The 22,329-nt window shown below is 41.6% G+C and overlaps 1 protein-coding gene across 2 annotated transcripts in view; it reads right to left on the bottom strand.

The window, feature by feature from the left end:
• LOC114808675 (chromodomain Y-like protein) overlaps positions 1 to 22,329 on the bottom strand; it is a 147,774-nt gene that overhangs the window by 19,309 nt on the left and 106,136 nt on the right. The window contains exons 3-5 of one of the 2 annotated variants that reach the window (XM_029056464.1): positions 9,089 to 9,345; positions 7,244 to 7,416; positions 2,037 to 2,247 (exon numbers count right to left, since the gene is read on the bottom strand). In XM_029056464.1, coding sequence (XP_028912297.1) covers positions 2,037 to 2,247; positions 7,244 to 7,416; positions 9,089 to 9,345 — 641 coding nt within the window. The remainder of the gene's footprint in view (positions 1 to 2,036; positions 2,248 to 7,243; positions 7,417 to 9,088; positions 9,346 to 22,329) is intronic. The other variant, XM_029056468.1, reaches the window with a different exon arrangement.

Below are 22,329 nucleotides of genomic sequence, written 5' to 3'. Positions count from 1 at the left end.
AAAAAAATTAGGGAGGCTTCCTGGAGATGGGACCTCAGAAGGACTTTGACGAAGGGAAGAGCTGTGGTTTGTTGATAAGAAATGGGAAGTAGCTCCAGGCAGTGGGGAAGATATGAGCAAGAAATTGGCAGTGGGACAGATGAGGAGGCAGGTTAGTTTGAGAGGAATGAAGAGTGAGTGCTGGGGTGTAGTGGGTGAAGAACAGAATGGATAAGTAGGAGGGAGAGAGCCTTAGATCCATGGGTCAGGACTTCCTTTTTGAGGCAGACAGGAATTGGTAACCAGTAGATGTCTGGGAGGAGTGGGGAGATGTGTGCAGAATGATGTTTTAGGAGAATGGAACAAAAAAAATCAGGTACCAGAAAAACACAGCAATGAAAATGCTGCACGAGAGGCTACCACATTCTTTATTATACACCTTTACATTCAACCCTGAAATTTGCATATAAAGATGTTTTATTAAGAATTTTAGAATCAGGGACAAATGAGGACTCACAGGAAAGATGATGTAGCAGTAGCTTATATGGGAGACTGCACTAGCTATGTGACTATGTGCAGTTGTGCTCTGACTCTGGATACCTTACAATTTTCCTGTGCTCAAACTCCTTCAGATGAAATGGTGGTAAGATATCTAGATTCAATTCCAGAAACAACTACTTCATTCTAGGTGATTTTTTTCTTCTAAACATGGCTACTTCGTACCATTTACAATCATGGTGATTTCTTTCAAGTAATGACAAATAAATCCTTAGATAAGATACAGCAGACACAGGGGTGGGGGCATTAATTAAAACAAAACAAAACAAACAACAATTTGGCAACAAGGCTCTAAAACAAGATGAAAATACCCTTAAGCCTGGAATAACGTTTCTTTTCTCCATTCACAGGAGGAAAGCTCTCGCTATCATTATAGGAAATGAGACTTGCCCACTTCATGTGGGGAAATAGTGATTCAGTCCACTTAATTATCTGCATTAGGCTAAGAGAGGATATGGATTTGTCAGATGTTGCCCAATCTAATATGATTTCTATCTCCAAAATGCCTTTCATTTACATATCTACTCTACTATAACAGCCTACTTTAGGTAGGTTAAGTACATCCACTGTCCATATGTGCTCATATCTAGCCAAACTACTTTTTACTCTGGGTAATAAGAGAAATTTTGTGAAACAAGATGAAATTCCCCTGGGCAACTAGCCCTCATGGCTTGTTTTTGTTTATCTTTGTGCATCACCATTCTTCTTACTCCACTGAAGAGGTATGGCCCAGATTTACATGCCGTTAAGTTTTAGATTGAGGCTGGAAATTGAGGCTGGAATTTGACAGCTGAATTTAAGGAAGTTTGCCCTAACATTTTTCTGCTATAATAGGATAGCTACTATAAATTAGAGATTCGTTTTACTGGCAGACGCCAGAGAGGAATATAATTGCTGGATATATTTGCCATGTGAATTTTGGGATTGTTAAAAATTTAAGCAGGATTAAAAAGTCTGAAAAATTCATATTAATTCTGTCATCAGCATTAATAACACCTACTTAGCCCCTACTGTGGGTAGAGCACTTGAAAACACCGAAAAGAAAAATAAGAGAAGGAACAGTCCTGCTCTTGAGGAACTTAAACTCTTCAGAGTCAAACCCAGAATAACTTCAATAACCTATGTAACAGAATAATTTTTGATGTCTCTGCGAGGACATATGAAAAAAAATGGCATCATTCCTCGATGTTCAGAAGACTAACTCATGTCATCGAAAATCTCCTAAGGACCAGATTCCAGCCTGGCATTTGAAAATTTTGGTGAAACCCCCCAACTGATTCTGCATGCTCTACCTGTTCTCACTCTCAGCACCTCTTACTGAACCAGTAATCCTATGGAAGCACAGAACATCTAAATAGTTTGAACTGACTTAAGCAGACAAGCTGTTTACCTTAAACATATACCAACCAGGGAATTACCATTTAGCTTTCTGGAATTCCCCATTTTCAAACCCCCCCCCCAACCCCAAACTCAAATAATAAAAAACAGAAGTTACTCACAGAAGCTAGTCCCATTATCCTGGGAAAAGAGAGGGAAGAACATCCATCAGGACTCTGCCCAAAGGTGGTGTATGGGGTCTGAAACCAAGCTTTCTCATTAGCCCAAATGACATCACAGAGAGGCAGTATGGAAGCTCCAAGGCCAATCGCTGGACCATTTATTGCTGCAATGATGGGCTTCTTAAACTGAATCAAAGTATGGACAAAGTTTCTAAAAAAGAAGGCAAAAGATTTGAGAATTACAGTGCATGTCATCTTCTAGCAGTAAAAAAACCAACTAGCATCTAGGGATCATTTCTATTGAGAAGTAGGCTTATGCAAAACAATGATGAATAATTTCACTTTTCAGGAGGTAGTTTTCAATCCCTTCTGCCTCCCCTGCAACCGACCACTGGGCGTTTCAAAATGTTATTTTACGTGTGTTAAAATGTTCCTATTGATCGAGGCCCTGAACATATCCAAGCTATGAAGACGTGCCTGCATTGCTTCCACTTCTACAGAAATATCACAAGGAGGTGAAGCAATGTTGGGAAGGGAAGTGCAGAAATTTTGGCAAGGATAAGAGTAGGGGGTTTTCTTTTGTGAGGTCACACCCCGATTATCTGTTGCTGAATGGTACTTTCCTAGGGCTTAGTACAGTGCTCTGCACACAGTATGCGCTCAATAAATACAACTGAATGAATGAATGAATTCTGGAGGGGATCAAGGCAAGTTAGAGCCAATGTCAGCCTTACTGGGAGGTGTGAGCTTACCAACAGTGGGAAGTTAGATGGTCACTGTATTGGCTTTTTTTGGGACTGCTGGATTAAAAATGGTGCTTCTTCCCATGCTAAGGAACTGAAACTGCTTTTCAGAACAAAGCGCACCTCAAGAATTTGGATGGGGCACCACCAATGTGTCAGGGAGGCCTCTAGATCTAAGGCCTTGTCTATATCTGCTCAGTCAAATCAAAGATGACACTACAGTGCCCTGATGCCCTTGCTGCCCACAAAGAGATGATGATCACAACAACTGCTTCTATGAAGAAACCCATGTGGTGGAATAATCTCATCACATTGTATTACCTGCTGCATGATGTAATGGCAGCTACATGTCATGAGACCATAAACTGTACTGTTCAGAGATATTGTTTCATTTGACTCTCCTGCTAAAGATCATCAGCTGCTGAACGAATGAACGAACAAACGAATGAATGAAAAAAGGGCTTAATCGGGGAAAGATCCATGGAGAAGATATGACCTTAATAATGCTTTGAAGCTGGAGTGAGTGGTGGTTTGGTAAATATGGAAGGGGAGAGAGTTGCAGGCTAGTGGGAGGATGTGGGGAAGGGGTGGGCACTGAGATAGACGAGATCAGGCCAGAGTGGCGCTAGAGGAGTGGAGTGTGAAGGCTGGCTGTGGGAGGAGATGTGAGGTGAGGTAGGAATTCAATTCAGTATTCAGTTTGGACCCCAAATCCAGTGGTCATCATCAATAGAGAAAATCACATTATCAGTTGGACTCTTCTACATATTAATTTTATGCTGCAGCAGGAACTCACTACACAAGGTATACACAACTGAGAACCCTCTCTGGATAATCAAAAACTGTACAGGAGGTTCAAAGCCTTACCAGGCTTACTTACATGCCTTAACTAGTTCTTTCTCTCACTCTATTAGCCAAGTTAGCAGGACCACTGTGGTTGGTCACTAGAGTCCAAATTTTATTTGCTTCAGCTACAATTCTTCACAGGCTCCCTGCTACCAGTAAAGCCTATCTGAGTTATGTTTCCTTTGATTTTCACGAACTTTTCATTCAGGGAGAATTAACTCATTCACATGTATATGTGTTTTCACAGAGAAGGATTCCTAATGAGACTGCCCAAGGCATTGTTCAAAAGATTATACAGGGTTTTGATGATGCCATGATACTAAGAGAGACAGACAACCTTTGAAATGGGCTCTTGAGATAAGTGTAGACAATCTTCATTAAGCTATTTCAGTTCTGAAGCCCTTAGAGCATTCTGGGTCAATGGCACATTGAAATAGATATTCTGTACTGTTCTTGGAGTGCTCTTGAAGAACTAACTGCTGAAATTGTTTCTCATATATACAGAGGGTAGATGAATGCTTAAAATGCAAAAATACCATCAGAGGTCATTAGGATAACTCCACAGAGAAATGCTGAAAGTCACAAGCATACACTTTTTATTCCCTAAAATGGAAAACAGCACAATACTCTAAATGTAAATCATAAAGATACAAAGGATGCCAGAAGAATTTTCTGTAATTTCATTGCCCTTACCCTATAACCTTTTCCAATAATGACGGGTAACAGGTATTGAGGTCATCTCTTGCTTTAACACCTATTATTATCATTATGCGCTAACAAGGTGCCATGCCCTGGGCTAAGCATTGAAGTACAAACATGATAATGAAATTGGCCCCATAAAGGGCTCACAACATAATAGAGAGAGAAGATACTTATTTTCTATTTTACAAATGAGGAAAGTGGGGCGCAGTGAGGCTGGGTGACTTGCCCAAGATCACTGAGTAGGTTAGTGGGAAAGCTAGTGCTCGGCACATAGTAAGCGCTTAACAAATACCAACATTATTATTATTATTATTATTATTAAAGCTAATATCAGAGCACAAGTGCCCACCTTCCTATCTCATACCCTCTCTACTGTTCAAAGCAAGCTGTGCTTTCTGAACAGAGTCTACATGTTCACATTCTGAAGGAGATCATCTGTGGTGCTATAATGCAAAGATTATCCAAATGAGCAGTTGCCAACAAATAATCTCACTTTTGAAACTTCCAGGAAATGCGTGATAATGTCCTTAGGATCAACTCCAATTTCTGTAACAGGAAGGACCCTGTGAGCTTAGCATCTCTCTGCTCTTCAGGAGAGATAAAGAGATTTATCCTAGGGGCTTCAGCCCCTTTCCAATCACCACTTCACACCTCGGAGATGAACTTCATCAGAATGAAATCACACAGAATAAAAACATCCATTCCAATTTCTTCATTTATCCCTCAACAATTTAGGTTTTATAGTCCCAGATTCCAAAATGCAATGGAGAAATTTACTATATAAAGCTCATCATGGATCAGTCCAGAAAACACGTGTTATGAATAACTTTGCTGGTACAATGTAAATTGAATTTATTCATTTCACCTTGCTTACACTATTTTTATATATTTGCTATAAACTATTTTTTAAGTTTATGGGAACCATTGACACTTTTGACACTCATGGGGGTCGATCAACATCAGGCAGAAAGAGAGAGGGAATGAGGAGAGATTTGAGGTCAATAAAACAAACTTCGGTTATTCTCTTCCTCTTCCTCCTTCACGTTTCACCATAATCTGAGCTAAAAGCTCACTCACCATAAAGTCCCATTTGCTCTGCAGTTTCATGGTTAAATTTCAGTCTTTATTTCTTCTATTCCAGTGTTCTCATGCTTTGGCATGATGTGTGCCAAAAATTTTGTATTAATCAGGCCATCTTCCTTTTTCCCATTTAACAGTCTTAAAGTTATAATTTCTTGCTTAATGTTTTGTTGGTTTCATTTCTGATTTTTCTTCCACCTTTCAAACAATCTCCACTAAAACCACCTGCTTCAAAAATTTTCAATAATCCTGGCCCAGGATTTCAGTTTTCAGCTTTATGAATGAAACCATTTGATTTTAATCAACAGAGAGCAGGAGCGATTTCTTGGGAGGTTAATTATCCTCTATTTTAAATAAAAATGAATAATCTGGAAGGTCAAGTTAGTGCCTTGGAGAAGAAAAAGATCAGATCTCTGGTCTTTTTGTCAGTTTGAATGATTGGGTTAATTTAAAAGATATTGGTGCCCTGCCCTTCAGAAGCAGTGAGTTTTCCAAATATCACTTCCCAAGTGGTAACTTAGTCAACTCTCCAGGAAAACAAAGACCCACTCAACCAATTACGCTCATTTTAAATCTCCTCCAATAGTCCATACTCTCTCTGGTTTTCTACTGCTAGAGTAGCTAAGTAAATGACATTCTCATTTCAGCATTGTGAAGAGTTAGGTTAGGCACCACTAAATTATCTTAGGCACAAACGGAAAGTAAAAAAACTGGAGAAGACTTCAGGGAAAAGGGACAAACTTCAGTGTGTAACTACATTACTTAGTCTTTTAAAATTTTAAAGGAGAACAGGTAAGACCATAGCTCACTGCAAATTTCTGAAGAGAATGTGCTTTGTGACCAAGAAATCCAAGTAGATAATCTGTAAAACCTGCTAAAAGGGAGAAATCTGTAGCTGGGCTAACCTTCCCCTCTTACACACCTTCCTTACTACAGTCAACACTTTTTCCACTCTTAAGGACTCACACAAACACAGAAAGACAAAATGAAGATAGGCAAATTGTTTCTCAATAAGTCTTATCATAAGGATTATGAAAAAAGGCCCTGGCACTGGCACTGGTAACTATGAGGAGCTTGTTCAGACTTTGGGCCATAATTTTTATATAAGTGAAATATGGAAATTGTGTGTTGACACTTATTTACTGCAGTTCCAATGACTGGGGAAAATGTTTGCACTGGCATGTCATGGGATCATAGGATGGGAAAATCTGACCACCAACTGCCAGAAAGGTTAAACAATATAGTAACAGCAAATTATTAACCCCTTTATAAAGTGGCAGCAACATTTTAATTAATTATGTTTAATAAGAGTTTAGCCAGAATTCTGTGTCTGACAATGCTTTCTCTATTTAGAATATTTGGAAGACCCAAGCAATTACCTGTTTCTCCAATTAAAAAAATAAAAACAAAACAAAACAGTCCTCAATGTGTAAGTTGATTTATGTGACTCTTTGCAAAACAGTAGGTCCCCATGAAAGCGCTGTCAATGGAATTCATTTGTAGGCAAATTAATGACATCTGCCATGAAAGATCAAAGAGACACAAATTTTGGACCAAACTAAACATACCATTCAAACAGCACAATTAAATACTCCATAGAGTCAGCCTGGGCTCAGAAATAGTCATACACCTCCAACAGGTAAAATAACCTTATGCCAGGGAGTAGAGAAGTCTGCTGCTTTAATGAATTTCAATTCAAGGCACATTCAGTGTACAGTAATGCACTAGACAGATGAACATTTTGAAACTTATTTAGTCACACTAACCAGACTAAAAAATGAATAAGCACAAGGAAACCCTTACACACTTAAAGGAATGATGGCTACTTTTACATACCTAATGGCCTCCACCATTTTACTGCTTTCTCTTTTTCTATCATCTGTTAGACGCCGTATAAAATAAATGAAATCAAGACCACAGCAGAAGACGCTACCCACCGCACTGAGTAACACAAGCTTACTGTCATCTGCAGCGGCTGTATTCAGTGCACTCTGAACTTCCTTCATTACCTGCAATTAAGAAAGAATGAAAAATAAGAACCCAAACAAAGTTTTGGAAATTAACATACACAGGCAAATATTTACATTTCACAAATTTCTCTTAATGATAGAATATCGATACTGTTCTAAGCATTTATACGTTAGATAGTAAATTTCATTACTCCAATGGAAAAAAAAAGACTTTTTTTAAGTCGGTCAACAGGTGAGCAATGCAATTCCTTCAGGTTTTTTTCCAAACTTTATGAAGATCTTCGCAGGCCACTCCAAGGTTCGTAATGAACAGATATTTCTGTAGTTTGAACAAGAAGTGACAGATGTAACCAGTTCACAGAAGTAACTACTACTGTTTCTTTCAATTTTAAATGATTAAAGCCATCAAGCTCATGGTACCAACCAAAATTATGGGGCATATTTATAAGTAAAATTACATAATCATGGAAGTTTTTTTTTAATTTAGTTGGACAAGTAACTACTTGAAAATGTTCAGATATATCTAACATTGAGTGTCCTTTGAAAAACATGAATGAATCCCAGTGTCTTAACTTCCTATGTTAACAACAACAATTGTAGTATTTGTTAAGGGGTCTCAATATAACAAACACTTTATGAGTGATAGGGTAGATATGAGATAATCAGGTGCCACATGGGGCTCAAAGTCTAAGTAGGAGGGAGAACAGGTACTGAATCCTCACTCGGCATATGAAGGAATACGGAAAAGTAGTGTCTTGCCCAGGGCCACAAGGCAGACAAATGGTGGAGCTGGGATTAGAACCCAGGTCCTCTGACTCCAAGACCACATGCTTCTTTCCCCATATTGTTTTGTGAGATGTGTTCAAAGGTATGGGCCCAAGGCTGATCAGAAACCAGGTACATGAAGGATGGCACTGGTTACTATAAAGTAATAGTACTTTGCCTAAACTTGTGTCTCCCTTGTTGCCACTCTGTATCCATCGTGAAATAACTGACTGGCGAGAGGACCTATCTTGTAATGCAAATTCTGTAGCACACAGAAAGTGGGGCAACTGAGCTCAAAAAGGCACAGAGGAGTGGACCAAGTTTAGGAGACTGAAAAATTTTTCTGGGAATAGGAAGTGCTTTAGTAGCAACTCACCATTCTAAGATAAAATAAAATAGATGATTATAATCCATGGTTTAACAGCCAAAAGTAATCAGGCAGGTAGGCAGAAAAAGAAGAAAAACAGTTTTTGATCATACCCAAATTAAACAGTAGTCCCTCACTCTAGAGAGAGTGACTGTGTCTAATTCCTACTTGTGCATTTTCTCCCAGGGCTTAGTATGGTGTTATGCACACTGTAAGTGCTAAATACATTTACTACTACTACTAATAATAAACACTAATAATTGTATTTGTTAAGCACTTACTATGTGCCAAGCACTGTATTAAGTGCTGGAGTAGATATATAATCATCAGATCAGGCACAGTCCCTGTTCCACAAGAGGTTCATAGTATAAGAGGGAGCACGATCAGGTATTGCATCCGTGTATTGTGGATGAGAAAAATGAAGCACAGAAAACTTGACCAAGATCACCCTGTAGGCAGGTGGCAGAGCCAGGATTAGAACCCAGGTCCACTGACTCTAAGTCCTGTTCACTTTCCACTATGCCAGACCCTACATAATTTGACTCTTTAAGACCTCTCTTTGAACCAATGACAACTTACCTCTGGATTTAGGGAATTATTCTCTGAAGATTTTGTTGATAATAAAATGTGAGTAAAGCCATCCTGCTTTCTAACCACAATGTCTCTATATCGATAAGCACTTTCAGTTTGTCGCACACTGAAACGCAGCCTTTTGTCAAAAGGTTGGTCTCTTCTGTCCTCCATGAACCTTCTTTTGCTGGCTGTCACACCTGAAACAGATGTTTGTACACTGGTTGTCCCATTGGTGGCTAATGTATCCAAAAAGGTAGATGAACCTGAAGAGAGTATGAAATAACATTCTATCAAGCCATAGTTTGCAGGGGTATTTCTGGATCAAGGACAATTATCTGCATATTTTTTAGCAGATCTTTCTTAAAGTAACTTTTCTTGCACATTGCACAAGTGGCAGGGTTTTCCTGCTATAATATCAGAAATTATTTGCATTATAAAGAATTAAAGAGTCCACAAGCCTCAGAGACCTAAATTAACAGTCAATACCTTAGAGATCACTTTAGAAGAATTAAAGTTAAAAAGGGAACTCTGAGAAGTGCCCAAAGGGAAGAAATACCCACTCATGAACATCTTCATTTGTTTTAATTCCTGCTGCTAACAAAGGAAGAAAATTTCACTTAATATGTACTGTGGTTGCTAATTGGGTTAGAAGAGGAAATGTTCTGAGAAAATAATGCTCAAGGCAGGAAGTTTTCTTCAGGGTTATCTGAATTGTTTAAGCCAGGTAATAAAAAGTGAAAGAAAAGACCCAAATGTAAATACAGAATTACAATAATGATAATAACAATAATAGTTGTGGTACTTGCTAAGCACTTACTATATGCCAAGGACTGTATTCAGCACTGGGGTATACACAAGATCAAGAGGTTGAACACAGTCTCTTGTCTACATGGGGCTCATAGTTTAAGTAGGACTCGACTCTCTGACAGTGCAAATTATGTCATATTGCCAATTTTTTGAAGGCCCAGAATATGCAAATTCTAGATTTACCCTAAACATGACAGTAATTCCTTCCTTGGTTTATTATCCAATTGACAAGAAAGGCTTGAATACTTTTGGAAAACCAAGTAGATTAAGGAAGAGAGTCCAGCAGGGAAAGAATTGTGGCTTTTAAACTTTTATTTAGAATGATTTCTTTACCTGCAGGAACTGCCTATGATAAATTATGGAAGTCCAAAGAGCACTAAATGCTGAAACAGCATGGCCTAGTGGAAAGAGCAGAAGGCTGGGAATCAGAGGACCTGGGCTCTAAATCCGGCTCTGCCATTTGCCTACTTTGTGAACTTGGGCAAGTCAACTCACTTTTCTGTGCCTAAATTACCTCAGCAGCAAAATAATAACAATAATAATTATGGTATTTTTTGAGCCTTTACTATATGCCAGGCACTGTTCTAAGCACTGGTGGATACAAGCAAATGGGATTGGACACTGTACCTGTCTCACATGCAGCTCAAAGTCTCTCAATCCCCATTTTACAGATGAGGTAACTGAGGCACAGATAAAGTGATTTGCCTATGGTCACATAGCAGACAAGGGGTAGAGCTGAATGAGAACCCAGGACCTTCTGACACTCAGGCTCGTGCTCATCCACTTGCCACACTGCTTCTCCAAAAATGGAGACTAAAAAATGGACTTTAAAAATTAAAAAAATGCCTCTCCAAAAATGGGGATTAGAACTGTGAAACCTATGAGGGACAAGGACTGCATCAACCTGATTAGTTTGTATCTACACCCGTGATTAGTTCAGTACTTGGCACATAGAAAGTGTTTAACAAATACCATTAGGGAAAAAACAGGTTTTACGCAATTAACACAACAAGATTAGGAGCAGAATACACCAGCTCTGGATGTTCACCAATTTCAGAGCTGGCAAAGGAAACAGTGACAAGTACCTAGAAGAGATACAGCGTGAACTATCAGTCAATTAATAGTTTTATTGAGTGCAGGAAGCACTCTACTAAACCCATTTGATTTAAAAGTAGATTATGACCAAGTGATGGGATATATATCAGAAAGAGTTAAAGATTCTTGCAAACTGAATTACAAACTAAAACATATCAGAAACACCATTCTCCAAACATACAAACAAAAAACCTTGCTCTGGCTAGTACCTTCACATTTTTCATCTTAGGGGCTTAATATAGGACATGACATTTGCTATTAAAAAACCCCCAAATTGATTTTTTCTGTCCAGTATCAGTCAGCAAACTATTCCAGAAGACAACTGAAAATTGATGAGCATGGAAAAATACTAATTTCATTTTGCTGATTGGGTGCATATATCATGACTGCTCATTATTTACCTAGTGTTCTTTATATAATAATAATGTTGGTATTTTTTACATGCACTATGTGCAGAGCACTGTTCTAAGCACTGGGGTAGACACAGGGGAATCAGGTTGTCCCAAGTGGGGTTCACAGTCTTAATCCCCATTTTATAGATGAGGTAACTGAGGCACAGAGAAGTTAAGTGACTTGCCCATAGTCAGACAGCTGACTGGATTCGAACCCATGACCTCTGACTCCAAAGCCCGTGCCCTTTCCATTGAGCCACGTTTATATAATTAGTTGAGGTAACACTAACAGGACAACATCAGAGGAGGCTCTGTGATTAAGCTCTTTGATGACTGCACATGGGAGCTTAAGCTCTTGTCGTTATCCACACGCGCATCTCAAAGGTCTTGAGCAAACCTGCACCTGAATGGGCTGCATGGGATACAGGTAGCAAACTACCTGTGTGGAAAAAATAGGTGACAACCTAAAGGTGCTATGTGAATGGTTGGCCACAAAAAACACCGAAGTGCTACCGGAAAGGGAGAATGCTACTTAGAAGAAGACCGGGGAGGCATGGGATCATTTTCTAAAATAAGAATTGGACAGACATGGCACTTTTCACCAATTTCCCACTCCACAGAATATATTTAACTCATTCATTCAATCATATTTATTGAGCACTTACTGAGTATACAGCAATGTACTAAGCGCTTGGAATGTATAATTCAGCAACAGATAGAGACAATTCCTGCCCAACAATGGGCTCACAGTCTAAAAAGGGGAGACAGACAACTAAACAAAATGAGGAGTCAGGCATCAATACCATCAAAATAAATAGAATCATCTCTCTCTATATATATATTCATCAATAAAATTAAAGGAGTAATAAATAATATATACAAATATACACAAGTGCTGTGAGGAGGAGAAGGGGGTAGAACAGAGAGAGGGAGTAGGGGGTGATGGGGAGGGGAGAAGGGGCAGAGGGAAAGGTAGGGTTCAGTCTGGGAAGGCCTCTTGGAGGAGGTGAGCTCTCTGTAGGGCTTTGAAGAGGGGAAGAAGGGTAGTTTGGAGGGTGTGAGGAGGAAGGGCATTCCAGGTCAGTGGTAGGACATGGGCCAGGGGTCGACGGCAGGACAAGAGAGAACGAGGCACTGTGAGGAGGTTCGTGGCAGAGGAGCAGAATAATAATAATAATGTTGGTATTTGTTAAGCGCTTACTATGTGCCGAGCACTGTTCTAAGCGCTGGGGTAAACATAGGGGGATCAGGTTGTCCCACGTGGGGCTCACAGTCTTAATCTCCATTTTACAGATGAGGGAACTGAGGCACAGAGAAGTTAAGTGACGTATGGGGTGGGCTGTAGAAGGAGGGAAGGGAGGTGAGGTAGGAAGGGGCAAAGTGATGGAAGCTTTGAAGCCAAGGGTGAGGAGGTTTTGCTTCATGCAAAGGTAGAGAGGCAACCACCGACGGTTTTTGAGGAGGGAAGTGACACACCCAGAGCGTTTTTGCAGAAAGATAATCCAGGCAGCAGAGTGAAGTATTAACTGAAGCAGAGAGAGACAGGAGGATGGGAGATCAGAGAGAAGGCTGCTGATCAGAGAGAAGGCATAATCCAGTCGGGATATTATGAGAGTTTGGATGTGGAGGAAAAGGTGGATCTTGGTGATGTAAAGGTGAGACTAGCAGGTTCTGGTGATGGATTGGATATATGGGGTGAATGAGAGTGCAGAGTCAAGGATGACACCAACATTGTGGGCCTATGAGACAGGAAGCATGGTAGTGCCGTCCACAGTGCCAGGGAAGTCAGGGAGAGGACAGGGTTTGCGAGGGAAGATAAGGAGCTCTTTCTTAGGCATGTTGAGTTTTAGGTAGCGGGAAGACATCCAGGTGAAGATGTCCTGAAGGTAGGAGGAGAATCGAGCCTGAAGGGAGGGAGAGAGAACAAGGGAGGAGATGTAAATTTGGGTGTCATCTGTGTAGAGATGATAGTTGAAGTCATGGGAGCAAATGAGCTCACCAAGGGAGTGAGTATAGATGGAGAATAGAAAGAGACCAAGAACTGACCCTTGAGGAACCCCTACAGAAAGGGGATTGAAGGGGGAGGAAGATCCTGCAAAACAGACCGAAAATGAACAGCCAGAGAGGTAAGAGAAGAACCAGGAGAGGATAGAATCCGTGATGGCAAGGCTGGATAATGTGTGGAGGAGAAGGGGAGGTCTGACAGTGTCAAAAGCAGCTGAGAGGTCCAGGAGGATTAGGATACAGTAGGAGCCATTGGATTTGGCAAGAAGGAGGTCATGGGTGTCCTTTAATAGGGCAGTTTTGTTGGAGTGGAGGGGACCGAAGCCAGATTGGACAGGGTCTAGAGACAGTTGGAGTTCAGGAATTCAAGGGAGCAAGTGTAGATGACTTGTTCTAGGAGTTTAGAAAGGAAGGGTAGGAGGGAGATAGGGCAATAACTTATAGGGGCAGTGGGGCCAAAAGAGGGTTTGACTAAAGGATGGGGGAGACATGGGCATGTTTCAAGACAGAGGAAAAGAAGCCATTGGAGAGTGAGTGGTTAAAGATAGAAGTTAAGGAGGGGAGGAATGAAGGGGCAATAGTTTTATAAGATGAGTGGGAATGTGGTCTGAAGCACAGGTTCAGGGGGTGGCACCTGCGAGGAGGAAGGAGATCTCCTCCAAATATACTGCTGGGAAGGACGGGAAAGTAAAGAGAGGTTTGAGAATGGGGGGTATGGAGAAGGGGGAGGGGTGACTTCGGGGAGCTCAGACCTGATGGTGTTGACTTTCATAATGAAGTAGGTGGCCAGATCACTGGGGGTGAGGGATAGAGGAAGGGGAGGAACATGTGGCCTGAGGAGGGAGTTAAATGTCCAGAACTGTTGGTGGGGGAGATAGGCATGGGTGTCAATGAGGAAAGAAAACTAGTTGTGCCTGGCAGAAGAGAGGGCAGAGTTAAGACAGGAAAGGAAAAATTTAAAGTAAATACGGTTGGCTTGGTGCTTAGACTTTCGCCAGAAGCACTCAGCAGCTCACACATAAGAGCGAAGGAGGCTGACAGTGGCAGTGATCCTGGGTTAGTGGAGCGAGAGTGATGCAAGGAAAGGGGAGCAACTGAATTGAGTAGAGAGAATAGGAAGGTAAGGTAGGGTGTGATGCTTTAAGAGAGATGGATGGGGTCGAGGGAGCAGAGGTCTCTGTGGGGAAGTAATACAGATTTATGGTGGGAGGGAGTGTGAGAGAGGAGGCAGGTGAGAAGGTTATGGTCAGAGAGGGATTTCAGAGTTGGTGAAGGAGGAGGTAGTGCAGCAGTAAGAGATGATGAGATCGAGGGTGTGACCAAGTTGGTGAGTGGACAAGGTGCGGTGGAGCAGGAGGTTGGCAGAGTCAAGGAATTAAAGCAGGCAGGCGGCAGAGGAGTCACCAGGTACATCCATGCAGATGTTGAAGTCTCCAAGGATCAGAGTGTGCAAGGAAAAGGAGAGCAGGAAGGTGAGAAAGGGGTCAAGGTGGTTAAAGAAGTTGGAGCAGAGACTGGGGGGGAGGGGGCCGTAGATGACAGCTACTAGAATCTAGAGGGAGTAGCAGAGGCGAATAACAAGGGCTTCAAAGGAGGGGAAGAAGGGGGGTGTAGTGCAAAAACGGCATTGGGGTACGAGAAAGAAGCTGTTGCCTCCTCTTTTCCCGGTGAGTCTGGGAAGTGGGAGAAGAGATTGGGTCATCTGGGGTGCACCAGGTCTCAGTGAGGGTGAGGAGGAGGAAAGAGTGGGAAAGGAACAGATCAAGGATAATAATAATAATAATTATGGTATTTGTTAAGTGCTTACTATGTGCTGAGCACTGTTCTAAACGCTTGGGTAGATAGAAGATAATCAGATTGTCCCACGTGGGGTTCACATTTTTTAATCCCCATTTTTACAGATGAGGTAACTGAGGCACAGAGAAGTTAAATGACTTGCCCAAGGTCACACACCAAACAAGTGGCAGAGCCGGGATTAGAACACACGACCTCTGACTCCCAAGCCTGGGCTCTTTCCACTAAACCACTTACAATGAAGCAGGGGTTTCATAGACCACACTTGGCAGCAGCTGTGGAGTGAGGGGAGAAAGGGGGAAGGGTGTGGAGGGTTTGGATGGGAATGCAATGCCAGGTACCTGACCTGTTGGTTTCACCTTTACAATATCGCCAAGATCCGCCCTTTCCTCTCCACCCAAACGGCTACCTTACTGCTATGGGCTCTCGTTATATCCCGGCTAGACTACTGTCTCAGCCTTCTCTCTGACCTCCCTTCCTCCTCTATCGCCCCGTTCCAGTCTATTCTTCCGCTGCCCGGCTCATCTTCCTGCAGAAACGATCTGGGCATGTCACTCCCCTTCTTAAACACCTCCGGTGGTTGCCTATCAACCTCCGCTCCAAACAAAAACTCCTCACACTAGGCTTCAAGGCTCTACATCACCTTGCCCCTTCCTACCTCTCCTCCCTTCTCTCTTTCTACTGCCCACCCCGCACGCTCCGCTCCTCTGCCGCCCATCTCTTTACCGTCCCTCGGTCTCGCCCATCCCGACGTCGACCCCTGGGCCATGTCCTCCCGCAGTCCTGGAACGCCCTCCCTCCTCACCTCCGTCAAACTGATTCTCTTCCCCTCTTCAAATCCCTACTTAAAACTCACCTCCTCCAAGAGGCCTTCCCAGACTGAGCTCCCCTTCTCCCTCTACTCCCTCTACCACCCCCCCTTCACCTCTCCGCAGCTTAACCCTCTTTTCCCCCCATTTCCCTCTGCTCCTCCCCCTCTCCCTTCCCATCCCCTCAGCACTGTACTCGTCTGCTCAACTGTATATATTTTCTTTACCCTATTTATTTTGTTAATGAATTGTACATCGCCTTGATTCTATTTAGTTGCCATTGTTTTTACGAAATGTTCTTCCCCTTGACTCTATTTATTGCCATTGTTCTTGTCTGTCTGTCCCCCCGATTAGACTGTAAGCCCGTCAAATGGCAGGGACTGTCTCTATCTGCTGCCCACTTGTTCATTCCAAGCACTTAGTACAGTGCTCTGCACATAGTAAGCACTCAATAAATACTATTGAATGAATGAATGAATGAATGAATGAATGAATGGGAGAGGAGCTTAAGGAGTGAAGATGAGACAGGAGAACTGGGATGGGACAAGGGAGGGGAAGAAGGAAGGGAAGGCATTGGAAGGGAGAGGTTTGATCGGGGACAGAGGAAAGTGAAGGAAAGAGTTGGGTGAGAGAGGCGAAGGGACAGGTGAGGATTGGGAAGGGCAGATGGGAGCAGGGGAATTGGAAGGTCATGGAGAAGTCAGCAAGGTAAATGACAGCACTGAGCTCATTTAACATTTAACATGCAATAGCAACAATATAATATATGATATAATAAGCACGTGAAGAACAGAGTAGAATGTTTAATTGTCCATGGGTCAATCAAATCAAAAAGGCTAAAGGCAAGGAGAGCTCAGCGGCTCTTGGCCCAACTGTCTCTGAGGCGGTGGAGAAAGTCCTGTGGATGGTAGATTTGGGGAAGGATGGAGCTGTTATGGGGAACATGGGAGAGGAAATGCCTGGGCTGTGGAGTAAATAACCAAATAACATGGGTGGGATTTGCTTTCATGGGTGAGGAGAGGAAGAGCAAGAAGGTGGCCACTGCCTCACTCACCACTTTTCCTGTTACTCCTGGCTTGGGGGTGATGGGTGGGATTCACCTCGAGGCCTAGAGGATCGGGAGGAAGGAGCAGAGGGTCCTGGATCCCTACAGTTGTCTCAGTTTCTACACCTGCTGCTGCTGGGGAAAGCACAGAACTCTTACTTGTCTCCAGTGGCGCAACACTTTCAATCTCCCTTCCTTCCTTGCCATTACCTTTTGGGTACCAAAGGAAAGAGAAGCCCAGATCACTTTCTCTACCCCATGCACAAACCCCTTTTATAGTGGCTGCCTCTAAATTCATGGGCAAAGAAGAGCAATGGTGGGGACTACAGGTCTACAGTAGCCTAATGAGCAACAGCGTGTGTGTGTGTGTGTGTGCGCGCACATGCATGCGCGCGCACGCAAACAAGGCATAAAAAATTACACATTCCTGGCTCTTTCCTCTCCATGCATGGACAGCAATCTAAAGGGTTAGGAGAGAAGTGGATTGGGAGATAGGAACACCTTCTTAATCCAGGTATATACCAGTAGTAATGAATGTGACGGCAAACCCTCAGGCAGCAAATAATCTAATAAACCAACTCAAGCTGATAGGGATTTGTTCCCTTTCTGAAAGCTTCCCAGATATGTGTCTTCAGCCTCATCAATAACCACTTAAGCATGCAGATTTTAGCTGGATTTGAATTTTATAGATTTTTCTTTTTTTAAAATGGTATTTGTTAAGCACTTACGATGGGCCAGGCATTGAATTAAACACTGTGGTACATACAAGCTAATTAGGTTGGGCACAGTCCATATCCCACTTTGGGCTCACAGTCTTAATTCCCATCTTACAAATGAGGTAACTGAGGCACAGAGAAATTAAGTGATTAGCCCAAGGTCTCACAGCAGTCACGTGGTAGAGCTGGAATTAGAACCCAGGTCCTTTGACTTCCAGTCCAGGCCCATGCTCTTTTCATTAGGTCATACTACTTCTCTTCTGGATCTGTCAGTGGAGAAAAGAATTGAAGGATGACAGTGATGGCAGAGTGTCCTGACAAGGAAGACAGGTGAGACCTGGTCCTGGAGTTTAAGAACAGAGAGCTCCTCTAGACTGTGAACTTGTTGTGGGCAAGGAATGTGTCTGTTAGTGATTATACTGTACACTCTGAAGCGCTCAGTACAGTGCTTTGCAAACAGTAGGCACTCAATAAATATAATTGATTGAATGACTGAGGAGCTGCAGGACAGAATTGATTTTAGCGGTAGTTGCTGGAGTCGCTCATCAGCACACTCTTTTTTATGACATTGGTCAAGTGCTTACTATGTGCTAGGCAGTGCACTAAGCATGGGAGAATATAGAAGCTAATCAATTTGGACATAGTGCCTGCCTCACGTGGGGCTCACCATCTTATTCCCCTTTTTTGAGATGAGGTAAAAGAGTCCCAGAGAGTTAAGTGACTTGCCCAAAGTCTCACAGCAGACAAGTAACAGAGCCTGGACTAGAATCCCAGTACTTCTGATTCCCAGGCCCATGCTCTATCCATTAGGCCATGCTGCTTCTCCTATCCCCACTAATCATGCCTCTGCTGGGGCACAGAGAGCTACGAGAGTTGGCAGGTGGGGCATGCAGCACAAGGGGAAGTGTAAACAGGGATTGTGATTTGCAGGACCCCAATTATTAACCAAATCTATCCAAGTCTATCAATCAGTCAATCATTTAGAGCCAAAGCTGCAGTGCCATTGCTGTACCTTAGCACCTTCACTTGCAGGTGGCTGTGTTTTGGTTGCACAGAAGGACAGACTCCAAAAATAGGTACATATTTGTGTACAGATAGCAAAATGCTCCTTTCTAAACAAAATAGTACAATCTTGAAGCAAATTTATATGAAGGCACTTTATGTTCTGGTAAGTTAAATAGATATTAAAACTGTCCACTTTTGAATATGAGGTTATTGACAACATGACTCAATCCAGATGAATGGATGGGACTGAACAGATCAATCTGAATGTTAATCTCTTCCAAACTTTCAAGATACTTCCTTACCACAATGTTAAAATATCACTTTATAGTGGAATCTGCCTCCTGGTTTCAAATCTGTCCAACATTTCTTTTTGAGGAGAGTAACTCCTTTTCTGACTGCTACTTTCCAGGTTGGTCTTTGTGTTGCAGTTATCAATACATTGTTTAAGACCATTCTTTACACCACTTAATCTCCACCAATTTCAAACATCTCAGTTGCTTGGGTTTCTTGCTGCCTTCCAACTTACTCCAAGGTAAACTCCGATTTGAGGAGCACTGCCTGATGAATTTGTCTGATCACATGATGTTTGTAGATGATATGGATTAAAAGTTTCATGAACTGAATAGATGCTTTCTGGGGAAGATCCAGGTTCCACAGCCATACATAAGTGGGATGCTACCCGCAGATTTTTAGTTAGGTGTTTGTCACCACAATCACGCTGTTCATCTCCAAAGAGGCACATTGATTTCTTGATTTGGTTTTCTACTTTGTGTACTTGTGTAAGACTGGATATAACCTATGTAGCAGAATAGGCTGGCATTCAGCAGCTTGAGGGGTTTGTCCCACGTGGACTTTGCAGTCGCAGTCTAAGTAGGATGGAGAATAGATACTGAATCCTCATTTTACAATTGAGGAAACGGAGGCACACAGAAGTTAAGTGACTTGCTCAAGGTCTCACAACAGGAAAATGGCACAGCCAGGATTAGAACCCAGGGCCTCTGATTCCCAGGCCCATGCTCTTCCAACTATGCAATACTGTGCCTCAAAATCTTTGGTTGCATGTAGAAATTTCCTGGTGCAGAATGGAATTTAACATTTTCCATTTTATAAACTACTTTCCATTTTACTAGCAAGAAAAAGGTTTCCCTCTGGCCTTCTTACAGCCTAAGTCCCACACACTTCAGATGCCTTCTAGGATTCTCTGTCTCAAAAACTGAGCAAATTTGAAAAAAAAGATACCTCCTCTAGAATTTCACCAATTTTAAGTTTCCCTTTGTTTTGCTAATCTTGGGAATCATAAGTACTTTAGGGATTAAATTTTAAAGAAATATTTTGGAAACTACTTAAAAGTCAAATCCATTTTACCCTAATTTCTTTCTACTGATCAAATGTTGGTAACTAAGTATAATACAGTATAAGAAATTCAGCAATATAACATCTATTGTAGATCTACCATATGAACTTTGACCACTGATTAATTCATTCATGCACATTTATTGAGCGCTTACTGTGTGCAGGGCACTGTACTAAGCTCTTAGTACAATTAGGCAACAGATAGAGACAATCCCTACCCAACAATGGGCTCACAGTCTAGAAGGGGGAATGACTTCTTACCAAATCCCTATGAAACAGGTTGAAAAATCTTGATTTGAAGTATATCAATAGGTAGAGGCAAAATATGGTTCTCCTCCCACCTAACCCTCCTGAAGAAGTGTTCCTGGGAATCCCCAAAACAGAACCAGGCATCCTATATCCGTGCTAGCCTAGGTGACATGATTGACATGGAGAGTAAACCTTCCAGCAGTTCAACAGTTCCTATAAGGAAGCTACCACACAATGCAGCTATGCCTATGCTCACACCCCTGTCAGAGTTGGGACCCCACATTTCAGAAAGGCTGTTAGAAAGAAATATACACAGTGTTGCTAAACAAATTATTAAGACCTTTAAATTATGGAAATTTGTTTGGAAGTAAAAGCCTAGTATTTAAAACAAGACAAATCAAGGCAAGAATGATCTCCTGAAGATCATTCAAAAACTTTCCAAACTTGAAAAATTACAATAGGAGTTAATGCATTTTTAATTGCATTTCAAAATGGAGTAAAACAATAAAAGTTTGTGTTAGCTGAGAGGAGGAGATTTTACCTGCACCACTTGGCGGGAAGATATTTGGTAAAATTTTCCTCTAGATTTTGTTTGAATTTCACAGTACAGTTTGTACCTCATGGCATATGCCAAGCTTATAAAAGTAAATACAAGAAAACCCTAGCTATTAAAGTAATAAAATTTGTTATTAATAACATAAATTTCCTAGTTGTTTATAACAATATTCAGTTTAAATAACTAGACAAACAAAATCAATAACATTTCAGAGAGCAAAAAACAATATTCATAAACTAAGACTAGAGATGAAGAAATTGTCTTCATCTCATCTCTCTCCTTTGATTCACACAGTCTGTCACCAAATCCCCACAGTTCTATCTTCACATCACTTTCCATCCAAACTGCTACTAACCTGATCCAAGCACCAAGCACTCATCTTATTCCACCTCATCGACTGCATTAGTCTCAGTTTCCTTGCTGACTTCCCTCCTTCTCAACTCTCCCTTCACAAGTCAATACTTCACTCTGCTGCCTAGTTCATTTTTCTAAAAAAATGCTCAGTCCACATCTCCCCACCCCTCAATTACCTCCAGTAGTTGCCCATCCACCTCTTTTCCATCAGTTTAAAATAACTCTCCTGTTTTACCTTACTGATCTAATCTTACAATCCTTACTGCACACTTCACTCCTCAAAAGCTAATCTACTCACTGTACCCTGATCTCATTCTTTCCGCCACCTACCCCTTGCTTATCCTTCTAGCCCTCCAGTTTACCCCTCTATTTCACCCCTCTAATGGAGAACACTACTCTCCATAATGGTGTTCTGCCCCGGCCCAGAGCTCTCTCTTCCCTCCATTCTGATTTGCTTATGTACTTGGGTCTCTACCTGGGAAGCATTTCTTCAACCCACCCCCATGGCACTTATGTACATATTCATCTGTTATTTATTTTAAAATCTGTCTCCCTCTCTATTCTGTAAACTCCTGGGGGGCAAATATATAGTGACTACTCCTCATCAATATCATCAGCATCAGCCTCAATGGTATTTATTGAATTTTGACTTTTTGGGGAGTACTGATTTGGGAGAGTACTCTACTGTAGTGTAGCCTTCCAAGTTTTTAGTACTGTGTACACAGTAAACACTCAATAAATACCAGTGGTTGATTACAACTTATTTAGTAATTAAGTTAGTAGTTCTTAAAAAAGGGCATCATGCGTATATTATTTATTTTCTTTGATATCATGGAATAGAAGGTATTTTGTTTGTGTTCTGAAAGTACAGTCCAGTCAAGTTTGTAACTATGTTTGTATTACTACTGATGAAATTCTTACCCCCAGTGACCAATTTTAGGGGGCTGTCACTTGGTTCCTCTTTTTCAAATGGCTTCAGTTTCCTTTTTGAGCTATGTTTCTTCTTTTGGCACTGGCACACACATTTGCTGGATTAACAGAGACTACAGAAATGATGTTTTCTTTTTT

This window comes from Ornithorhynchus anatinus, chromosome Y2 (assembly GCF_004115215.2).
Source record: "Ornithorhynchus anatinus isolate Pmale09 chromosome Y2, mOrnAna1.pri.v4, whole genome shotgun sequence".
Lineage (NCBI taxonomy): Eukaryota > Metazoa > Chordata > Mammalia > Monotremata > Ornithorhynchidae > Ornithorhynchus > Ornithorhynchus anatinus.
This window is presented reverse-complemented; position numbering and strand designations above follow the sequence as displayed.